This window comes from Bipolaris sorokiniana (genome assembly GCF_000338995.1).
Source record: "Bipolaris sorokiniana ND90Pr unplaced genomic scaffold COCSAscaffold_13, whole genome shotgun sequence".
Classification (NCBI taxonomy): Eukaryota; Fungi; Ascomycota; class Dothideomycetes; order Pleosporales; family Pleosporaceae; genus Bipolaris; species Bipolaris sorokiniana.
In genome coordinates this window covers 1,112,009-1,133,483 of record NW_006911907.1, presented here as the reverse complement: position 1 = coordinate 1,133,483, position 21,475 = coordinate 1,112,009, and the positions used below count along the sequence as shown (strand labels likewise).

At 51.5% G+C, this 21,475-nt stretch overlaps 5 protein-coding genes across 5 annotated transcripts; 2 read left to right on the top strand and 3 right to left on the bottom strand.

The window, feature by feature from the left end:
• Window positions 1-4,627: 4,627 nt before the first annotated feature.
• Window positions 4,628-6,623, bottom strand: COCSADRAFT_239894 (uncharacterized protein). Its single transcript, XM_007705289.1, has 4 exons — window positions 6,579-6,623; window positions 5,787-6,522; window positions 5,108-5,733; window positions 4,628-5,053 (listed from the first exon to the last, which is right to left on the bottom strand). The coding sequence occupies exons 2-4, from the start codon at window positions 6,458-6,460 to the stop codon at window positions 4,722-4,724; spliced, it is 1,632 nt and encodes a 543-aa protein (XP_007703479.1). The 5' UTR covers window positions 6,461-6,522; window positions 6,579-6,623; the 3' UTR covers window positions 4,628-4,721.
• A 4,222-nt stretch (window positions 6,624-10,845) lies between these two features.
• On the bottom strand, window positions 10,846-13,102 carry COCSADRAFT_174485 (uncharacterized protein; the record flags this gene model as incomplete). The annotated part of the gene is made up of 7 exons (XM_007705288.1): window positions 10,846-11,203; window positions 11,270-11,583; window positions 11,685-11,837; window positions 11,907-12,521; window positions 12,569-12,687; window positions 12,744-12,822; window positions 12,878-13,102. 7 exons carry the CDS (start codon window positions 13,100-13,102, stop codon window positions 10,846-10,848), a joined length of 1,863 nt encoding a protein of 620 aa, XP_007703478.1.
• Window positions 13,103-13,430: 328 nt separating this feature from the next.
• Window positions 13,431-14,671, top strand: COCSADRAFT_184041 (uncharacterized protein). Its single transcript, XM_007705287.1, has 2 exons — window positions 13,431-13,769; window positions 13,822-14,671. Exons 1-2 carry the CDS (start codon window positions 13,461-13,463, stop codon window positions 14,311-14,313), a joined length of 801 nt encoding a protein of 266 aa, XP_007703477.1. The 5' UTR covers window positions 13,431-13,460; the 3' UTR covers window positions 14,314-14,671.
• A 238-nt stretch (window positions 14,672-14,909) lies between these two features.
• COCSADRAFT_97802 (uncharacterized protein) lies at window positions 14,910-19,072 on the top strand (the record flags this gene model as incomplete). Its single annotated transcript, XM_007705286.1, has 6 exons — window positions 14,910-17,621; window positions 17,672-17,948; window positions 17,996-18,183; window positions 18,239-18,418; window positions 18,472-18,938; window positions 19,039-19,072. 6 exons carry the CDS (start codon window positions 14,910-14,912, stop codon window positions 19,070-19,072), a joined length of 3,858 nt encoding a protein of 1,285 aa, XP_007703476.1.
• A 682-nt stretch (window positions 19,073-19,754) lies between these two features.
• COCSADRAFT_239830 (uncharacterized protein) lies at window positions 19,755-20,143 on the bottom strand. The gene has a single exon (XM_007705285.1). It carries the CDS (start codon window positions 20,043-20,045, stop codon window positions 19,764-19,766), a length of 282 nt encoding a protein of 93 aa, XP_007703475.1. The 5' UTR covers window positions 20,046-20,143; the 3' UTR covers window positions 19,755-19,763.
• Between the last annotated feature and the right edge of the window lie 1,332 nt (window positions 20,144-21,475).

Here is a 21,475-nt window from a genome sequence, read left to right as displayed (position 1 = left end):
GGGAGCGATGCATGGCCACCCTCGTTGCACTCTGAGCGAGGCCCAGTAAGCAAATCCATCCACATCACATGCATCGCCTTACCTCCCACACCAAGATATTTCTACGGCTCCTCCTTCGTCCGCTTGCACTATCCGCCTTCTCCCGGCACAACCATGTACTATGCTCTTACTCTTGTTCTCATCCCTGACCACACTCGCGAGCCTTCTCGAACGACCATCCTGGTAAGGACAAACCGCACCCGAATCACCCAATTCGCCCGCCTATTCTACCCACGCTAGCAATGCCCAGCCCGGATTAAGCCTAAGATCTGGCCGCTGTCTGTCTTTACTAGCTTTGGTTCTTGGGCCGAGGCATGCAACCATCTCGTCACTCCGAGGTGCGTGATGCCAGCAGCAGTCGTTAATAACTCTAATCCAGTTAAGATCCCCACCTAGCATTATGTTCCTCGCGATATGCACACCCCTAGCTAAGATGATGCCAACCAGAACGCCAACCGTTACAAGAGACTGGAATCTCAGCGAACATCACGCAACCACCTTACTCTGGGGCGTCTCCCCCCCCCCCCCCCCCGGCCTTATGCCCACCATCATCCATACCTGACTTGCATGTCTGTGGCGCATGCGTTGTCCCTCTACTAGTCTGCTCTGGCCTGCAGCTCTAGCCCGAGCCTATCAAGACGGAATCCACCGACCCCAGGTATTCTTCCCCGCATAATGCACAGTGATCTTGCAAAGGACGGGAATTACGGGTGTGCATAACTGTGTGACTCGAGAAGAGACAGGAAAAAATAATAATGGGTCAGACGGGTACACTGCAGCAAAAATCGCATTGCACTATACGGCGTGCATGTGTTTTTTGTTCAATTCCGCCCTGTCCACGTTTTGACAGATGCTGCTGTGCCACCAGTCCACAACATCTCCACAGTTTCCAAGCGGCTGTTGAATCCATGCGCTCGAACACCCGGGCCCGGCAGATGTGAGGCCCAAAAGAGAAAAGATATGTCCATGACTGCCTGTCCAGGCATTTTGGTACTGGTCCTATTTTCCAATTCGCCATGGTCCTTGCGTTATTCTATCCACTTTACCCATCAAGTAATCTACCATGTAAGTAGTATGCGCAACGACATCGGTACCAGCAACAACAAAACAAGGCCACTAACTGATGCTGCTCCTGCCCCTGTGACATGAAGTAGCACCAGGGCAAAATCCTCAGAGTTCAAACTAATGCAAGCCCGCATGCAATAACACATGCACGTAACCAAGTCTTTTGCCTGCCTCAGCCCAGCAACCCCGCGGTTCCTGAGCCTCAGAAGCCGAAATTAACATGCACCTCTAGCTCATCCTAGTCTGGGGTAAGAGAATCCAAGTGTGGAGTCAAGACTAGCTACCCATGTGGTGTCTTCTTTTCCCTTTCAGCCGCTTCCTCGTTCCACATGGCTTCTCTTTTCTTTCTGTCTGTAACATGGCGTTCTTAAGCGTATCCTCATATACCCTCCCCGGCCGCCGATTACAAGCCATCAGTGGATCACTGCAAAGACTGCAGCATCAACACACCACACGCGTGTGTAGGTCATGCGCAAAGGGGATAATAACAGCGGATCTATACTTTTGGCGTGAGTGCGAGTGTGTGTGTGAGTGGAGCACAATGGAAGGCGAAAAACCAGCTAGAAGTTTGTGGAGAAGAGCCCGCTTGGTCGAATAGGCCGGTTAACAAGCGGCGAAAGAGAGGGGAAGCGTGGTTTGTTCGTAGAAGGTTTCTGGAAGAAGAGCTAGGTCGATCAGGGTGGTACTACGGGTAAGGTCGTTTGAGATTTTCTCTTCCCCAGTGACTGCGTGCCTACGCGTACGTACGTACGTACGTAGGGATATGCTGGTTTGGCAATGATTTCTCCTATAGCATGGGCAAGGCAGTGGTAGTAGTGGTGTGCTCTTGGCCGATCTTATTATCCTCTTGTTTTTGAGGTGGTGTATTGATGACAGTAAGCTTGGGTCGTATCTATCGGCGACTTGTGAGGGAGACGACACATACCTGAGCTTTTCTCTCGTCTAGATACGGTCATCTCTATGTCCTAGACTGACTTATGATTTCCATTAGCACCGCGCTCGCCGCGGATATCCATAATCCACCGTTCTGAGCAAGACGTCTGCATCGGTCAAACAAACTTGGGCTGTGCATACCCGGTACTTTGCCTGTTCAATCTGATAGCCCCTCACCCATTCATCCGCCCAACCATGACATCCCACTACGCCCTCTGCCCTTGCACTAGTCTCCCCCTCCCTCGCAGCCAAACCCCATCAACTCGCCAAGCGTCCCGCCCGGGACCTCGGGCAAATGCCATTGCGAGATGAGCGTTACATGGTTTGACGTGGATGGTCAACTCACAAGCGCCGGACCCCGAATCCTTCTTCGCACCACAGCCGCATGGTCCCCACCCACACACACACACACACATGGACCTTTGCTGCAGCAAGAATAAAAGAAAATGCAAATAGGAAAGACGATGAGTACTTGCTAGCGAGTCATACACGCACGTCATGCCTTTTGCGACAAACGACATCGGAACGAAGTAGCATGCGTTCCGTAAGGTAATTGCATCTTGCTAGAGAGGAAAAAAATATTGTTGCATCGCGTAGACGTGCGACGTTGTAGTGCTCCTTGGACAATGTCCTTCCTTAGCAAAAACCGGGCCCGCGCCTCGGGGTCTCGCCAAACCGTCGCCTACAGTAAAAATACCCAACAACACGGACAAGATGCCCTAAAAAACAAAACAGACCTCCGAGACTTACAACACACAAGTAGGACCGGCCAAGTACCTTACCCATGTCCTCAACTGTCCATTTTTCCGCCCGAGGTTTTGCCCTTTTGCACTAGTTTGGTAACTTAGCGAAAAAAACGTGGGTGCAATTCTAGGCCATAAACGTAGTAGTAAACAGTAGTAGTAGGTTAGTACCTGCTGCGTATAATATCCAAAACCAAAACAAAAGCAAAGAAAGAACCACCGAACTCGCCGCCCGGACCGGCGTTTTGGCCCACCCTGTTACAAGCCGTCTTTTTCGCCCGGCACGCCAAAATCAAAAAAAGAAAACAGCCGGGCACTGCCACGAAAAACAGACAGATAATCGCATGACTTTGGGCGTATGTACTGAAACCATACACGCCCCCTCCCCATACCCAGAAAAGAGAGTCTGTGTTGGTGCGTGCGTGCGTTGCGTGATTTTTAACGTCATGGACTTCAACGGAATTAGGGACACGCCAGAAAACTCAAAGCAAAAGACATGCACAAAACAAGTCATAGACAATCCAAAATGGGATTCCTAGGGTCCAGGGTGTCCGAGCGTAACCATCTTCGCATTGTATACCAAAAGCAAAATAAAAACGTGTAAAGAACTACTATATACTACATCCCACGTGTACCCATCCACAACCCACTATTCGGCATCTGCATAGCGATATGACATGGCAACAAACAAAAAAACAAAAATTAGCTAGACCAGCCCTACATATCGTACCCACAATAGCACCTATCTCTACCATCTCTATAGCCCCAAATCCAAGTCCGAGTTCCAAGTTGGAATAAACTAAGAAACAAACCAAGAGTCCCAGTACCCACCCCCATGTCCTTTTCCCAAATGCACCTTCCGAGTCAACTTGCCCCTGCGCCCCCCCCCTCTCTCTCTTCCCAAGAAACAGGTAAATAAGTCAGGTACATACATACATGCCCTCATCTATTCGCACCGAAGAAACCAGGATTATCGTTCCCAACCCCAACCCCCAGACCTGTTGCAAGTAACTATGTAGCCGCCCGAAACAAGAATTGTCCCGCCCAACGGCCGCAGCAAACCAAGTGTCTTGGAAGGGGGGGAGATATAGTCCCCCCCACACACTCACAGACCGAGTCGTATAAAACAATACATACACAAGGGAATGAATCGAGATAAAAGTGGAAAGTGGTGTGAGGGGAGGTGGTGGGGGGAAAGGCTCTACTACGGAGAAAAGTTAGGAATATCGGTGTAATTTTCATGTTTGTTGAGTCGGAGACAATTCGTCATATTCATTTATTTTTGATTCATCTAATTTTTCTTGGGTGAATAGAGGATGAGGGAGACTTGGCTGTGGTGGGAAAGGTATCAATGTTTTCCAGGGCTTAGGTGGGTTTTGGCAGGTTGGCAAGGGGAGTAGTGACCGCAGAAAACCAAGCAGAAAAGCCAAGCACACACAGGCAGACAAGTTGGAAAAGAACGTTAAAGTGATGATGGTGATAATATTTATTGTTTAAAATAAAAAAAAGAATATACACAGGAATAAAAGTTAATGTACCGATATAATCCGAACCTTTATGAGTTAATCCACCAGACCAAAAGCACAAGTAGTATATAATGAACAAGAAAAAATCCGACAAGCCAGGCTCCCATCCCCCAACCCAAAGTATCCAATCGATGAAAAAGAAAGAGAAAACAAAAAAGCTCGACGGATATTTCGCTGTAACAACGAGGAAACAGACAAAAGTGTTAAGAATACGAACAACAGAATGAAGAAAACAGGAAAAACAAAAGACAATTCATCATGTCGTGAATTCCTCAGCCCAGAGATCCAAAAAACTAACCCTGTTTTTCGATTGCAAAAAAATGACCATTGCCCTTGTAGTGAGATGACCATACCCTGAAAAATACAAACGCCACATGGGAAAAAGAACCTGGCTAAACGAACAGAGACGAAGTTTTTAATATTGACTGTTGGAATGGTGGTCGTCGCTGTGCTGGCTAGCGTTCTCCATGACGTCTCCAAGGGACGAAGCGTATGTATCGTTATGGGCGGAATCATTGCGCATGTACGAGTTGGGAAAGGTCGACAAGTGGTGTGGTGCACTCATCTGGGGCATGGCAAAACTTTGCGTGACAAGTGGTGAGCTAGAAAAGGAAGGGAAATGGGCCGTTTGAGGTGTGGATCCATTGCGCTGGGGTGTGAAGTTGCTCAGCTCGATGCGGCGGGGAACGCCGTTAGAGAAAGAGCGCATTCGGCCGTTGGAAGCGCCGAAGCCCGGCACCGGTGCATCTAGGATAGGGTTAGACAAGACTTTCGCATGCTTGGGTTACCAAGACAACTTACAGGAATATCCAAGACCATAGGGCATCGAAGTGCTCGGGTATGACCGTGCACTATCTGGGTGGCCATGTGAGCCAGGTGTGGTGGGGTGGTCGCCGACACTAGTGTAGCTCATACTGGTCCTTAGGGGCGACTGCAGGGACTCTGCGCGGCTCCTTGAGATGCGGTCGGCATGTAGTGAAAGACGGGGGATGCTGTGGTTGGCAGCGTAGGCAGGGGGGTTGCTGACGGGCATAGAGAAGGGGTTTGATGTCCTTGGGCTAGCCTCGAGCGGCGCTGAGTGGAATCCAAAGGGTGACCCTTCGTGGGCTGATACTGGCGAGATTGCCTCTGTGGCCGACTGTGGGGGTGTGAAGGAGAAGCCACCAAAAGCAGGGGTGATGCCCGTGGGCGACATGTGAGAGTCGAGCGGTCCCCGACGGAACGTGTCGATGCTCAGCGGTCGCATCATGTTACCTTCCGCGTAGCTTGGCTGGTAGGACCCAGGCGAGGCAAGAGGTGTACCAAGGCCTTGTGAGTTGCCAAAGGGAGCGTGCAGAGCGGAAGCCATGTCAAAATCATCTGGGAGTGCGCGAGACCTCATCATACGCTCGCGGTCGTCGCTTGTCAAGCGCTTGAGCTTCGCACGCCTACCATGGTATTAGCATCTTTGTAGTGGCGAGGCCATCACTGTATAACTTACCTATTTTGGAACCAAACCTGGACTTGACGGGGGCTGAGACCGGGAATCTCGCGGGCCAACCGCTCACGGTGAGCAGCATCTGGGTGGGCTTGACGGGCAAACTCGCTCATGAGGAAGCGAGTCTGGTTATGAGTAAGGCGGAACCTCTTCATCTTGCGCTTCGCCGCTCGGATCTCTGCAGCTGACATTGGTGGTCGGTCCTCGTCTTTGCTCTCGTCATCACCGCAGTCGTCTTTGTCGTCTGAGAAGAGATCGTCTTCTTGGTCTTGGTCCTCAACCTTGCCAACAGTTACGCCGTCGTTTGTTGAAGGGGGAGTGAGCCGGGAGATTGGGCTGGTGGGAGCAGAGCCGCCAAAGGTCACATTTGGGATGTCGTGTTGCTCAATGTCGTCGAGGCCAGTTGGTGTGTCAGTGCCAGCGTTGAGGTGGTTCTTGCTGTCGAGCAGATAGGGGAAGCTCTTATATGATCGCATTGATGGCCTCTTCATGTCAAAGTGGTGTCCGGAGACGTCTGCGTGGAGCATTGCCATGTCGTTGTCGGAGTGTGGCGGTGTGTGTTCTAGTGTCCTGGATTCTGATGATTGCCACTCGTTGTCTGCCGCAGTCGAGCTGTACGCAGACATGTGAGGCGAGGTAGGTGGAGACAAAGGGATGAGAAAGTTTCCGTCAACCATTGGGGCTTCTGGAACAGGTGTTGTGGATTTTACAGGTAGGGTGAGCTATATAGCTAAGACGCCTGTTCGGGAGTCGTTAGCTGGAAAGTAGGAGACTACCCAGGATGCCACTGCTTACCTGGATACTCGTGGTTTTCCAGGTGGTCTTGAACCGTGGTAGTCGATCAGTACCCGGTCCTCGTGCGGGGTTGGGTACGGGTGATCGGCGAGAAGGTGGTGAAGAGTTGTCGCAAGGACTTTTGCCGATCCAGCGGAGAGAAGGCTTCAGGGATGCAGGTTTACAAGTTCCAGACCGTTATGGTAGTGGTGGTTATGCGAGTCCAGACTCTATGCTGGTGTGTCGCAACGTTGAAGGGGGTGCACAGCAGCAACAGGTACCAACAACGACGGGGCCAGACAAAGATGGAGGCCGAACGTAGTACGTGGTAGTGGTAGTGGTGGTGGTGGTGATGATGATGGGGTGTTGCAAGATTGGGCAAGATGATGAAGCAGGGAGGGGGAGGAGGGATACTCTAGTAGGAGTGAAGGCGTGGTCCCGCTGTCAACGATGATGAGGTAGAGGGCTTTGTAAAGAGAGTCAGGAACAGGCGAGGCTATATCAGCGATAGCAGCAGGGAGGGGATCAGATCATTCCAGAGCAAAAAGGCTTGACGGGGCCCTAATGTCGACGATCCGGATAAAATCGAGGGATAAGGGAATAGTGAAGACCGGGGTGATGGCATGCATGGACAGTGGTCCTTCTTAGGGAAACAAGATATCCTACGAGGACCTGGAAGCAGCTTGTTACACGACGAGAAGCGTGACTAACGTCGAGGGCCTAGCAGACCCCAAGAGCACCAGGGCACAGGGATGCGGTAGGTCGGGACGTGGGCCTACTACGCAGGAGAGACGGGGCGGGAACGAGCGAATCGAAGGGCTCTGGATCAGGTGTGCAGCCGGCCGGGGGGGCCTACCCTCGCTCGAGAAGGGGAGCGCGAGCGGTGCGTGAACATGGTGGGCTGCATGCTCCCATGCATAGACCATGGTCCGTGTAGAAAAATGGCCGACGAGCAAGGAGGGATGCGTGGCGTCAAGCGGTTGATGGTCGAGGCAGGTGGCGGCGCCATTATTGGCCAAATGCGATGCGGGAGCTCCAAGGAACCCGCTGTAAGAAGTGACAGGGATACGACAGGGCTCGGCAACGCTTGCACGGCTTGTTGCGGGGTGTTGCTGTCAATGCCGCCCTAGTGCGGGTGGTGAGGGGACGAGGTGGTGGTTAGTGATGGTGGTGACGGTAGTGGTGGTGGTGGGTGGTGGTAGCGGGCAGCGGGCATGGTCATGGTACTTGGTCTAGTGGTGGTGGGCCGAGGGTGGTAGCGGTACAGCCAGGGTTCGTTGGACGGCGGTAGAGCGGTAGCGGTAGAGCGGTAGAGCGGTAACAACAGTCTTAGCGATCACTGTGGTAAGTAGTTGGACCTGGTGGTTGTGGTGGTGGTGCTGGACTTGTGTGTGTGCCTGCCTCTGTCCGCTCTTGCCTTGTCGCTCTCACTCACTCACACACACACACTCTCTCTCCCCCTCGCACCACACCACACCAACCCAACACCAAGCTGCTACGCATGTAGAACCACCGTCGTCATGTCATGGCCCCCCGTCGGCTGGGCGTCAGTTGCAGAAGGGCTTGGTGGCTTTGGCAGAGGGGAGCCTCTGGCAGCTGTCAAGTGTGCCACGGTCCGCAAATTGCATATGCGTCAGGAACGCGGTGCATCAGCCTTGCCCGCCCACCATCGAGGGCGTGCAATGGGAGGGAGCCGCCTGTTGCGCGCACCGAGGCCAGATGCAGCGCTGCATAAACAACAAAGCGTCGTCGTTTTCAGCCGTCAGCCCATCATGGCATGCGTCGAAGCCGGCGCTTGTAGGGTGCTAGGCCCCCATGCGTGTTTCTGCTTGCATACACATGTACACGAGCATTAGCACTCTAGTAGCAGCCCAGCACCACTGCTACCACCACCACAAGCACTCAAGCGCCCCGCGGCCTTGCACCCAAGAGTCGACCCCCCAGTCCCCCTAGTCGGCCGTGACTTGTACACATTGAGTACATGGACGAGCAGCGGAAAAACGATCTGGCTGGCCTCTCCAACGATCTAACGGCCAAAAGCTCGGCCCGCGCCGGGAAAAATGGTGGACGAGAAGAAGCAAGCAAGCAAGCAAGCAAGGAAAATGCCGCCTGGTTCTCGAAGCCGGTTCTCGCTGTAGTGCGACGCGTGTAACGCTGTAGGCTGTCGGTACTTCTGGTGACAGCGGCCAAATTATCGTCGCCAGTCAAGCATCCGGCCTGGCCACCAGCCCGCCGTGAAACACGACCGTCGCAGTGTCTACGAGGGCGAGGCTGCCACGACCTGTACTCACTTACGCAGTTCCGCCATCTCTGCAGGGAAAAACGCGCGATGCGCAAGCCACCCATGTCTTGCGCCGTTCCGTCGTGATCGACACCGTCCGTGTTCAAAGCAGATGAACGTCTAGCCGATGCGGCGCCTGCTGCCATCGCCCACCCACCCACCCACACACTCTTCATCTGTCTGTGTCTTTCCTTCTCTCGCATACAGCCCACAGAGACAAACGCCTCTACTTCCACACGCACAACGAATCACACTACGACTCGCTCCGTCGCGCCCCGAGACACGGTCTCATCGCTGTGCACTTGTTTCTTTTTCTCGTTGAAGCACCCTAACTAACCACCAGTGTTTGGGTCGTTTTGCATGTTTCGCACCCGTCCAAAACGCCCTTTGTGTTCACTGTGTGTATGTGCGTGTGTACGTGTGCGTGTATGTGTGTAGCAGAATCGAGAGCAACAAAAAAAGAAACTAAGGGCATGCGCAATAGCCCCAAACTTACACAGACCCGGCCAGAAAAAGACCCCAAAATATCACACAATCCAGTACCGAACAAAGCACGGTGGACGGCGTTGCGGCGTCACCAGTCCCCGGTTCCCAAAACACTGCCAAGAAAGGCGGCCCTGGGGGCTGGCGGATGAGTGCGGGTTTCGAAATGACAGGATCGCTCGCCCATAGCCAAACCGCAACTTTTTTTTTCCGTCGGCCACACACCAATTTGCCATCTTGGGGCTGGCTGGCTGTAGAAGACTATGTAGGTTTGATGAGCGCATGGGTACCTGGGGACTTATCGGCACCACATGCCCGTCCGCCCCCCTCGCTTTCATCATGCTTGGGGCCCACGACTCTCTTCTTGCGTGTGAGTGTATGTGTCCATTTGTTCCGCCCACCATATGTCACTAGTAGTGCATTGCAACGCACAACACTTGCCATCAGTTCATGTTTGAAGATATCGCCGGGTCCATTAGTTTTGGTTTTTTTTATCGGCCGTCGTTTGCAAACTTGTCATGGATTTGGGGTGCGTGTGTGTGCTACGGCAGAAGCTGCATTCAGCCTTGGAAACGCTGTTCCTTCCCACACACGCAGCACACACACACACACCCCACACACCACACACGGCCGCTGAGCGGTAGTGTCAGGTAGTACAGGTCCCTTCATTTCGGAATGATGCACCATCTTCCACGTAGGTGGATTTCCGCGCTGACAACACACACTCTCACTCGATATTTCCGCACTCAACCCACTCCTCCCACTCACGCATCATTAACATACCCGCCCACACACTACTGTTTCTGTCAATGAGCCTGAACTGAACCAATGGCCCCACCCCGGCACTCAACGGCAAGTCTGTTCTTGACCTCATTTCTTCCTACTCGCTCCATTCACACACGCAAACGTGCCTTGGTGACAAGGGGACAAACCAGACCCAGCCCTTTTTTTCCTTCTCCCTTTGCTTGGGTTCCAGGCCGTCGTTACGTCAGTACCGTCGTCGGGACGGGTGCACATTTGCCACGCGCCTGGATAGATTGTTGTACCCTCTGATTCATCAAACCCCGTCCCTTTCATCTCCACCGCCCCGGCTTTCAAGTCCCAATCAGCCCTTTTGGCACTTTGCCAATCGTGGCGCTTGCTTGCTCGCTGAGGGGCAAAACCGTTTGGCGACAAGGTCCAGAAGTCAGTAGCTCACAGACGCTGCAATCCCCTCTCCGATCTATCGATACGCTGAGAGTAGCTCCGGAAGAAAAGAAAAAAAATAAAAAGACCACAGACACGCCAAAGGCCCCCTCCCCAATTCAACCCCCTCCCCTACCCTTACATCCTTACCCTGGCCCATGTGCTTTTCCTTTCTTCGCTTGCAGGTCCATTAATCCATTATTCCACAGAGAAAGCGCCGCAATGCTCCCCATACTGCATGCAGACACAAGAGGAAAGGCGCCGTGGCCGTCTCGAGGCCATCGATAATTCCATAGCCCTAACTCGTCCACGCCGGCTTCTCTGCCCCTGCCGCTAGTACTACACTGCCGAATCCCCAGTCACTTGACTGTGTTGGCCGGCCCGCTGCTCCTCGACGCTCTGATGTTCGTTCTGCGGAACTGACCCCTGCTCATCCGAACCAGTGGGTGCAACCTCAGGGCCCGTGGCCTCACTCGCTGAGCTGGTGGCCGGCTGAAGAGCCTCGAGCCCTTTGCCATGCTCAACTCTGTCAAACATGCTGAGTTGCCTCTTCGAGGCCACCCGGAGCCCTCGCCACACGTCACTTGCCTTGCTCTCTTCCAACTGCCGCTTTTCCTCGTCGCCATCAGCCATGTCCATGTCCATGTCCCTCATTTGCACCCGTTTGCCATACCACTCTGCGTCTGGCACCTTGAACCTGGTCCTGGGCGTGAGCTTGCTTGCCATTATCCACTACTGTCAGTCGGGCCAACGGAGCACGTACCTATCGCTCTGCCGCAGCTGCGAAAGCCCCTTTTCTCCCTCATTGTTGTACAGAAAGTCAAACATGCTGGGCACTCCCATAGGCCGAGCTGCCTTCTTGCTCACTACCGCCTTCTGTGCCCCAGTCTTGGCCTGCTGCAAGTCCGTTGTGGGGACTCGATCTCGGGTGAATGGCTGACAGTTCTCCATTTTCCACCTTACCCAATTCTTGTCTCGTGAGAGCACCGTATCCACCATCCGGTAGTAGAACTTGCCATCCGGCCCCTCCTGCAGGTAATTTGCAATAGCGTTCTTGATGCCCAATGCCCACTCGGTCTGTGCTCTGTGGTCAGCCGGGTGAAGGATCATCATCGTCGCAGAAGCGAGTATGCGTGCGTGACTATCATCAGGACAGGTCCACTTGAGTGGCGACTTACCTGCTCCGCCCCAAGCGTGAAATTGTACTGCATCGCCTTCTGGGCATTCTGATAGAATGGCTTGCTCTTGGACTTCTCCGTCAGGGTCAGGAGAAAGTCAATCAGAATCAGTGCTTGGACCAGGATGTGCCGTTGGAAGGCGAGGTCGCTCAGCTGGCAATCATCAGTTAGTTAGGTAGTCATAGCGCAGGATCCACTGTGGCAGTGCCACCAAGTACTTGCCTCAAGTCTGAAAAGGTCACGGCTTGTGAGGTATTTTGGGTTGAAGCTGCTGGCAAATGCGTCGTAATCTTCCCCTTCATCCTTTGATACTTGTCCCTTCTTGCGCTCAGAATCCCCCGCTTGGATCACTTTGGGGACCTCTTTGAATTTTGCTAGCGTTGCCTCTAAACCCTGCTGAAACTGTTTGAAATGATCCTCTTCGAACAATCTTGGTGGATTCGAGAAGGAATGCTGTAAGGACCAGAATACCGGGTACAGAGTGTCGACATCCAGAGTCTTGGGTTTCCCATCTTTTGCTTCGTCACCATCACCAGTCTGTGCTGTCCTTTCCTCTGACTCGGGCTCCTCTCTGATTTTAGATACAGAATCATCGCCATCAACTTGCATAGACTCATCCTGTGGCTGTGAATCCTTCAGAAAATCCTCGAATGTGGTAATGTTCTCGACGTGGAAATTGCCCCGCAAATTCACCGAACTTTTATCGCCCAAGGGAAAGCTCTGAAACATGAAAATATAGACGCGCCCGCAAAACACCGGATCCTCGGCGCGAGACAAGCGTCGAAGAAGCTCGTTGCATAGTCGTAAGATGACAAGGTCCTTGTTCTTGGAGTTGATCTGGAAGCTGGTGAGTGAGACAGCCAAGATCAAAGCATTCAACCTACCGCAATGATGGCTTCCCTCCTCGACTCCAGAAAGTTGAACACAACCCGGCACCCTGAAATGGATTGACTGTCAAGAAGTTCCTCGGTGAGCAGCAGGACAAGCTGTGGAGAACATAAGTCTGTGTGCTTTGTTAGATATACGCCGGCCTGGATGTAAGATGGACATAGGAGGTACCTCGGTCTCCGCAATATTGCAAAATATCGAGGAGGTTCCAAATAGTAACGAACTCCGGCGCCTCAATTCGAGTGGATCCCTGGACATGTAAGCAAGTATCGCAGGGAGGCAATAACAAGATTATGGCGGCTGACAAGATTGGCATAGAATACACTCTTTGCTGCGCTCTCAACTGCAAGAGTGCGCACTTCCTTTCCACCTTCGATTTCACCCAAAAGAGGCTCGCCCTCCGGTACAAGCTCAGACACCTGCAGTGGGGGGTCGATGGAGGCAACGCGCTTGACCTCACGTGCGCGGCGCAACAGAAAGTCAAGTCTAGGTGCTACCGCATCTGCGGGAAGAAGACCAGGCACGGCCATTGAGCGAGAATACCCGTCGCGTCCAGGCTTCAATCACGGGCTGGAATAAGCAGTAGCGCAGACGTGCCTGTGCCGCTGGAGAACAGGATGATAGGGTTGGGCTTGGCAATAGTGCTACAGTGGCGACTCTGAGCAAGCGGAGAGGTTATGTCCGTATGTCAAGTTCTGGTCATGGAGAGAGAGTGAAGCTACATTTGGGTTCTGAATGGCTTGATAAAGTTGCGCCACAAGTACGCTTAGCGACAGGGATCCGTGCTTGTGGCTGAACGCGTCCACCGCGTCGCGTCTCATCGCATCCTACGTACGTACACTACGCTTACTCTCCACACACGGACTGCCACAACCCACAAATCACACAATGGCTCCGGCGAGCCCATCAGCACAAAACGATGACTTTGACGATGATCTGGATGATATACTCAAGGATGTTATCGAGCCTAGCAATATAGTTGAATCCACCGAACCCCCCACCCAGCCAGAGCCATGGAGGAAGAATAAGAGCCAGGATGCCGATACCGGCTTGGGCGTCGACGAGGACATTGTCATAACCAAGAAGCGTCAGCCTGCACCAAAACTTGACGACCAGCGACTCCTGTCGGACCCGGGAATTCCCCGTCTGCGTAGAATTTCAAAAGATCGCCTGCGTTTTAAGGGCAAGGGACATGAGGTATGTGCCAGAGAGAATGCATTCACACTTCGCGGCTCTGACCAAGACACAGTATGGAGATATTGCACGCATGCTAAACATGTACCAACTTTGGCTCGACGACCTGTACCCCCGCGCCAAGTTTGCAGATGCCCTCGCCATTATCGAGAAAGTCGGACATACAAAACGCATGCAGATTATGCGGAAAGACTGGATTGACGAAGGAAAGCCACGGCGTGCTGCGGACCGAGACAGCGACGAAGAGGATAGGGCTGCAGAAGAGACGACTGTCCAGCAAACCACAGAGGGTATGGATGGCGTGCAGAGCGGCATTGGCAATGGTCTCGAACAGCAAAGAGGTGTGCAAGCGCCGGCATCAGATACGGCAGAACACACAGCAGGTGATGGACCTGACGAAGACGAACTAGACGCTCTGCTAGCACAAAGCGAACAGCCCACTACTACACTTACAAAGACGCTCCCCACACGACCCATGCCTACTCAGGATGATCCTTTCGCAGACGAGATGGAAGCCATGGCGGACATGGATGACATGTGGGATTGAGTAGATGTGTGAAGCACCTCCATGATGTAATTGCATAGCGCGGCGTTTGACGAATGTCTACGAGTTACGATTGGGCCGCATACGGACGATATCATTTGTGTCAAATTGTCAGCGCCGGCGCCAACAGTAATAGAGTTTCGGCGTGTATGATCGAGCACGGTTCCTAGCGGCAACTGTACATCTGCCTCGGAACCCAGGCCAAACATTGAAAAAACTGGTTTCCGAAAGCGAGGCCAGTTTTTATATTCACCCTTGAATCAAACAGGAACCAAAATAGTCTGATGGTACCCAACGAAAGTAGGGGTAAGAAGGCGACTGTAGAGATTAGAAGAAGAAAATAAGAACAATTGACAGTAGCCAAAAAGAACTTGGGATGATCGAGACATCTGCAGAAATAATACTTTCCTCATATTGCTTCTACCATACACCGTTAGTGGTCGAATCATTTTTCTTGTTACAGCTGCTGCGCCGTGGGGAGGTGCGCCCCGCAGCGCCTCATTCCGCGCGAGGCTTGGCGTGTCCAGCAACGTCATCTATTTTCTCAAGCGCACCATTAGCCACAGGCTCCCAACCACGTTCGCTCTCAACCCGTGAACATGGAGGCCTTGTCTGGTCAACTGGAGGAGCTACGGCTGAACAGCAGTAAGCTCAATGAAGATGAAGGCTGGATAGACTCATTAGCCGGCAAGCAACAAGCACCCAAGCGCCAGCGGAAAACCAAAGAGGCCATCAAAAAGGAGCTCGAGCAAGAGTTTCTGACGCCCTCCCGGTCTTTCAATACGCAGTGGCTTAACCGATTCCAGCAGCGCTGGGATGCTCCTACAAACTATCGCAGTCTGTTTCAGATCGCCCCGACACAAACCCGCACCATTATCCGCTTCACGCGAGAAGGCCTAGAAGGCAGAGTCACTGGATACAAGGAAGTCACTGTGCCTGCAAACTCTGCAACCGCTAAAAACTCTACATCCCTCCTCAGAAAACCCGCTAACAGAGCCGAATTCGTCCGTGGTGCCGCTGGCTTTTTCCCTTTTGCACCTGGTGGCTTAGAAGGCGTGGAAGCAATCGCGGCAATTGAGGATGAGGCCATTCAACAGCAAGAAACTGCTCAAGGAAAGAAGACTGGAGGCCTCGACCGGGTGATCAATTTTAGCGCTGAAGGTGGTCTGCTGGAAATTCCACCTGGGTTCACGCGCGGCCTGGATTTTCGGAAGAAGCCCGCTACAGATTCGAACGTCGCCCAGGAGGTGGAGGACACTCTGGGACAGGCATCTGCTCCTGCAGATGAAACCAAGGCTGATGAAGAAGCTGACACGGACAACCTCGGTGCTAACGGGCTTGATGTGCCTGAGGATGGTCAAGATCCAGGAGAAGAAGAAATCGACGCTCTCTTGCCGGTAGAGTTTCCCGCTCTCGCTCCTCATGGGCCCCTTGCTATGGGCACTGCAAGAAAGGGTGGGAGAGAGTGGGCCCACATGGTTGACATCAACCGCGACATCACCAATTTCCGGGAACTTGTACCTGAAATGGCACGTGAATATCCCTTCGAGTTGGATACCTTCCAGAAAGAAGCAGTCTATCATCTCGAGAATGGGGATTCAGTCTTCGTAGCTGCACATACCTCCGCAGGCAAGACTGTCGTTGCAGAATATGCAATTGCGCTCGCTGCCAAGCACATGACCAAAGCCATTTACACTTCCCCAATTAAGGCTCTTAGCAACCAAAAATTCCGCGATTTTCGTCAAACATTTGATGATGTTGGCATCCTGACTGGAGATGTGCAGATCAGGCCAGAAGCAAGCTGTCTCATCATGACTACAGAGATCCTTCGAAGCATGTTGTACCGTGGCGCTGACTTGATCAGAGACGTTGAGTTTGTCATCTTCGATGAGGTGCACTATGTCAACGACCTGGAACGTGGTGTGGTATGGGAAGAGGTCATTATTATGCTCCCTGAGCATGTGACTCTCATTCTCTTGTCTGCTACTGTTCCAAACACCTATGAATTTGCTTCTTGGGTGGGTCGCACGAAGAAGAAAGACATTTATGTTATATCCACGCCCAAGCGGCCCATACCCTTAGAGCACTATCTTTGGGCTGGAAAAGGCATGCACAAGATTGTCACAGCAGACAAGAAGTTCATTGATAGCGGTTGGAAAGACGCAAACGACATTCTCTCTGGAAAAGACAAAGTCAAGGCACCAGCCACAAACGACTCACAGGCTGGCAGAGGAGGTGGTGGCCGTGGAGGCTCATCTGCTAGAGGAGGCCAAAACCAACGGGGAAGAGGACAACAAGGCGGCGGCCGGGGCGGTGCTCCCCGTGGCGGAGGCCCACCAGCAGCCAGAGGCCGTGGAAATATTGCAAGGACAGGCCGTGGCGGAGGCCGTACCACAGCTGCACAGGATCGCAACATATGGGTGCATCTCATTCAACATCTGCGCATCAAAGATCTGTTACCAGCCTGTATATTCGTGTTCTCGAAGAAGCGTTGCGAAGAAAATGCAGAAGCACTCTCGAACATTGATTACTGCACCGCCGCAGAAAAGAGTGCTATTCATATGACCATCGAAAAGTCACTGGCTAGGTTAAGTCGCGAAGACCGTGAGCTCCCACAGATCAAACGTTTGAGGGAGTTACTTGGTCGAGGTATTGCGGTCCATCATGGTGGCATGTTGCCCATTGTCAAAGAGGTCGTAGAGATACTATTCGCCAAAACGCTCGTCAAGGTCCTCTTTGCAACTGAGACATTTGCCATGGGCCTTAACCTCCCTACCAGAACAGTCGTCTTTTCCGGATTCCGGAAGCACGACGGTCGAGAGTTCCGCGACTTACTTCCTGGTGAATACACACAGATGGCTGGTCGTGCAGGACGTCGAGGCCTCGACACAGTTGGCACTGTCATCATCTGCGCGCCTGGCGCCGACGAGGCACCACCAGCAGCAAGGCTTCGACAGATGATGCTTGGCGAACCCACCAAGCTCAGGTCACAATTCCGCCTTACATACAACATGATGTTAAACCTTTTGCGTGTTGAAGCACTGAAGATTGAAGAGATGATCAAACGTAGTTTCAGCGAGAATGCGACCCAGGCTCTATTGCCAGAGCACCAAGGCAAGGTCAAACTCTCCGAAGCTGAATTGGAGAAGATTAAACGTGAACCTTGCGACATCTGTGACATCGACCTAGAAGCCTGCCACCAGTCCTGTGAGGACTACAAGAGACTGACCAACGAGATGCATTTGAGCCTTCTCATCAACCCTGTTGGACGGCGAGTCTTTAGCAAGAATCGACTGATTGTTTACAAAAAGGTACACTGTCTACTCCAACACTCGAGATCGGTCTAACTTGTCGCTGCTAGGATAACAAACGCACAGCAGGCATGCTTATGCAGGATGGTACGAGCAGAGGTAATGAACCTACGGTGAAGGTCTTGGAAGTGGCGCAACATCAAGATCGTAAGCCTGACGACTTACTACCGTATCTCGGTCCGTTCGCAAAGTTTTATCGCAAACTGCCGAACAACCCGGGAGATCTGATTCTTAAGACCGCATTTGTACCCTTGAACGATATCGAGTGTTTTACAAAGACTACCATTGACGTCCCTGACTCTGTCCAAAATCTCAACCGAAAGAAAGGTAAGCGCCCGCCCTAAGGCCGCAATACGGCACTAAAAATACCTTAGATACGCTAAAGTTGGCCCAAGACCAGTTCTTGCCACTGTGCGGGTCATGGGACTACGAAGACTGGGATGAATACGATTACAGCCGCATCAATAGCCTCAAGTTCCGAGAACTGGAAGAGGCTCGCAAGAAGGAGGGACTAAATGCGGTTAGCAAAGAGTGTTTGAGGTGTCCCAACTTCCTAAAACATGTAAGGAATGCGAACTGAGTAGCCGCATATGTATGCATGATGCTAATCGCTGCAGTTTGCCATGGAACACGATCAGTGGCTCATCAAAGAAAACATCCATGCACTCCGACAGCTCATGTCAGACCAGAATCTCCAGCTCCTTCCCGATTACGAACAGCGTATCCAGGTCCTCAAAGACCTTGGCTTTGTTGACGAGGGCTCGCGTGTAGAGCTAAAAGGCAAGGTAGCCTGCGAGGTATGCCCCTCATCTGTCTCATTACTTTCGAGTCATGTCCTTACAGCATCTAGATCCACTCGGCAGACGAGCTGGTCCTTACGGAACTTGTTTTGGAAAACGTACTCGCCGAGTATGAGCCCGAGGAGATCGTCGCACTGCTCTCGGCGTTTGTCTTTCAGGAAAAGACCGACGTGGAGCCCACTCTGACAGCGAGCCTGGAACGCGGCGTGGCCAAAATTATCCAAATTTCAGAAAAGGTCAACGAGATTCAAACTAAACATCAGGTCATCTTGTCGGCGGATGACTCGAATGACTTCGTCAGCAAGCCCCGCTTTGGAATGGTCGAGGTCGTCTACGAGTGGGCACGCGGTATGTCATTCAATAGGATAACGGATTTGACGGACGTCATGGAGGGTACAATCGTCCGCGTTATTACTCGTTTGGATGAGACATGCCGTGAAGTCAAGAACGCAGCTCGGATTATCGGAGATCCGACGCTCTTCCAGAAGATGGGAACATGCCAGGAACTTATCAAACGGTATGTACACCTTTTTTGTTTCCGGAATCTCGTTCCGAGTTCCACGGTCAGGGTGTTGAATGATCGCGGTATTTGTTTGCTGACGGCAGTCCTGAAACAGGGACATTTGCAACTGTGCCAGTCTGTACCTGTAGTGGGCCCGCCAGCTTACAGGTACATGCTTTCAAAAAGACGGCCTGGGTAACCTGGGCGCATGGACCATGATGGGGCAGGCCGAATGTTTCAAGTTTTTGTTTGAACGGGAGCATGGATCAGGTCCTGCAACAAGGAACATTTCCTTCCCGCGCCACTTGTTGGGAAGGGAGACGGGAAGATGGCCATTGCGATCGACAAAACTCGCTTTCGCTTATCGGTTTCAGGCTCCGTGTTTTAGCTATGGACATGGGGAGTTCTTACGCTTCCCCGACAACAGGTACGCGGTAACATCATGAATCAAACACTACCTGGGAATCCCGTGAATGTGGCTTGATAAACACGACAGCCTATCGTGGCCATGACGATGGCCTTGTTTCAGGTCTCCAACCCCAGCGAAAATGCGTACTGGGAATAATTTGCAATTGCACTACACATGCCAAAATAGCCATCCGAAATTTGCAAATCATATTGCGTACGCTCTTTTCTTTGTCTCCCCCTTGCTAGGATCATTACGCGCGCAACTTGTTCAATTGCCCCAATGTTTATGTCATGATGCTAATTCCTTGGCTTTTTGTTTCCAACTACAACGAACAAGATTACCCCATCCAATACGTATCATTATTATTACCATGTCTTGTGGATCATATCGCAATGATCTCCCTCCCTCATAGAAGTAAAAGGAGATGATGGCTAACATGGAAGGTGAAGCGGACAATAATACAAGGAAATTACCCACATCGCAATGCACGCACCTTCGGAACGGGCAACAAGACAACGCACATACGCGCGCGAACGTACACGGGGAAACACAAGTAAACAAACCAGCGTAACGTGCGCAAATCGGCAAATTACATGGTCTATCCGCTTCTGCATACTAGATTTGGACTTTCTTTTTTTGGGGGGTTCCGCGGGAGAGCGTGCATCGCGTATATGTGTGCGTATGTATGTGCGTGTATTGGGGTGCGGGTGCATGCGTGAGTACGTTGTGTAGATGTGCTTCTTTGTTCGTTCGTGCTTGTGGCCGTTTGAACGGTTAGTAGCGCTGTTGATGTGTATACAGGATCTTTGTGGGTCGGGAAGGGTGGGTGGAGGTGTAGGAGGGCAGTTTACAAATGATAGTAGGATGCGTGATGGAGGTGGGAGCGTGGAGTAGTATACTGTAATGATATTTTTGACTTTGTTCTTGAATGCATGGTGTGAATGGAGGGATTTTACACAGATCTTTGTGATGGGGACTACTTATTGAAGAGCTGAATTTATGTCTCTAGCGAGCTTTCAGCCACTATCACAATCATATCTTGACATTCTCCCGTGCGTATTCTTTGCTCTATCCAGATGTATGTGGCGTTTCCAACTGATAGTTGACATGAAGTCGTGACTTGCATCTGTATATTCAGTCCTCTCATCGCCGTTGGTATATTGAGCACATCCTAACCACCTCTTAGCAGGTTCAATCAAAATTCAGATTCGTACTTGTTAAGTGACCGCAGAAACAAAAACGGTAGCATTGTATGTCAAATCGTTTACTGGGAATGTCCCTTGGATAACATATAGATGAGGAGCTTTATAAATCGATCACTTTTCACCTTCCAAGGCAGCTATCCCCTTGAGTTACACGGAATAAATCTTGGAGAAGAGTTTGGTAGTTATTCGGCACTTATAATCCTCAGTGCGTAAAACTTCCTTGGGTAATAATGTATTAGTGAATAATAGCTCAGGGAATATGGTATGTGGTTGATTATGAAAAGGGAAGTGATTTGCCAATATCCAGTCTAGATAGCTATTACAGTACGAACTAGTAGATATTCATAGCGAGATTCATGGTTCGCTATCTTTTTGCATTCTGACATGGAGCTTGATGGGAAATCTTTACTTGGATAGAAATCTGGATTCGCTCAGAAGAGAGACTACTAGAACAAGTGAAACCCCAAGGTGAATGATAAGAGTGAATATACCATCTTCTAGCTACATGCCCAAAATCGATTTGTTCTCTCGAATCTCTCTACAGTACTCGGACAGATTTTGATGATAGATGTAACATTTCCGCGCTATATAACTAGCATTGTTCTATGTAACCGAAAAGCCAAAAGGCAAGTTCCTTACGCAAATAATCCTGCATGTACCTCTTCAAGAGCTTCAAAAAATGCTCACAGTGGTGATATACAACCTATCTGCATCAGTGTATCGTTATTGTGCGTCAGGTAGGGAAATCGAGCACATCCTCAGCACCTTCGGAGATTTTGGTAAAGATAACTGATCTAAACAACCAAGCCACCCCACCTTATTAGTATTTGAGAGTTTTGTTGGCATGAGAGTTGGAGATATAGGGTTGAGATTTAGTAACAGGTTTCATTACGAGTATATCGATAAACCTAATCTGGAACGGGTATTCGACAATGTCC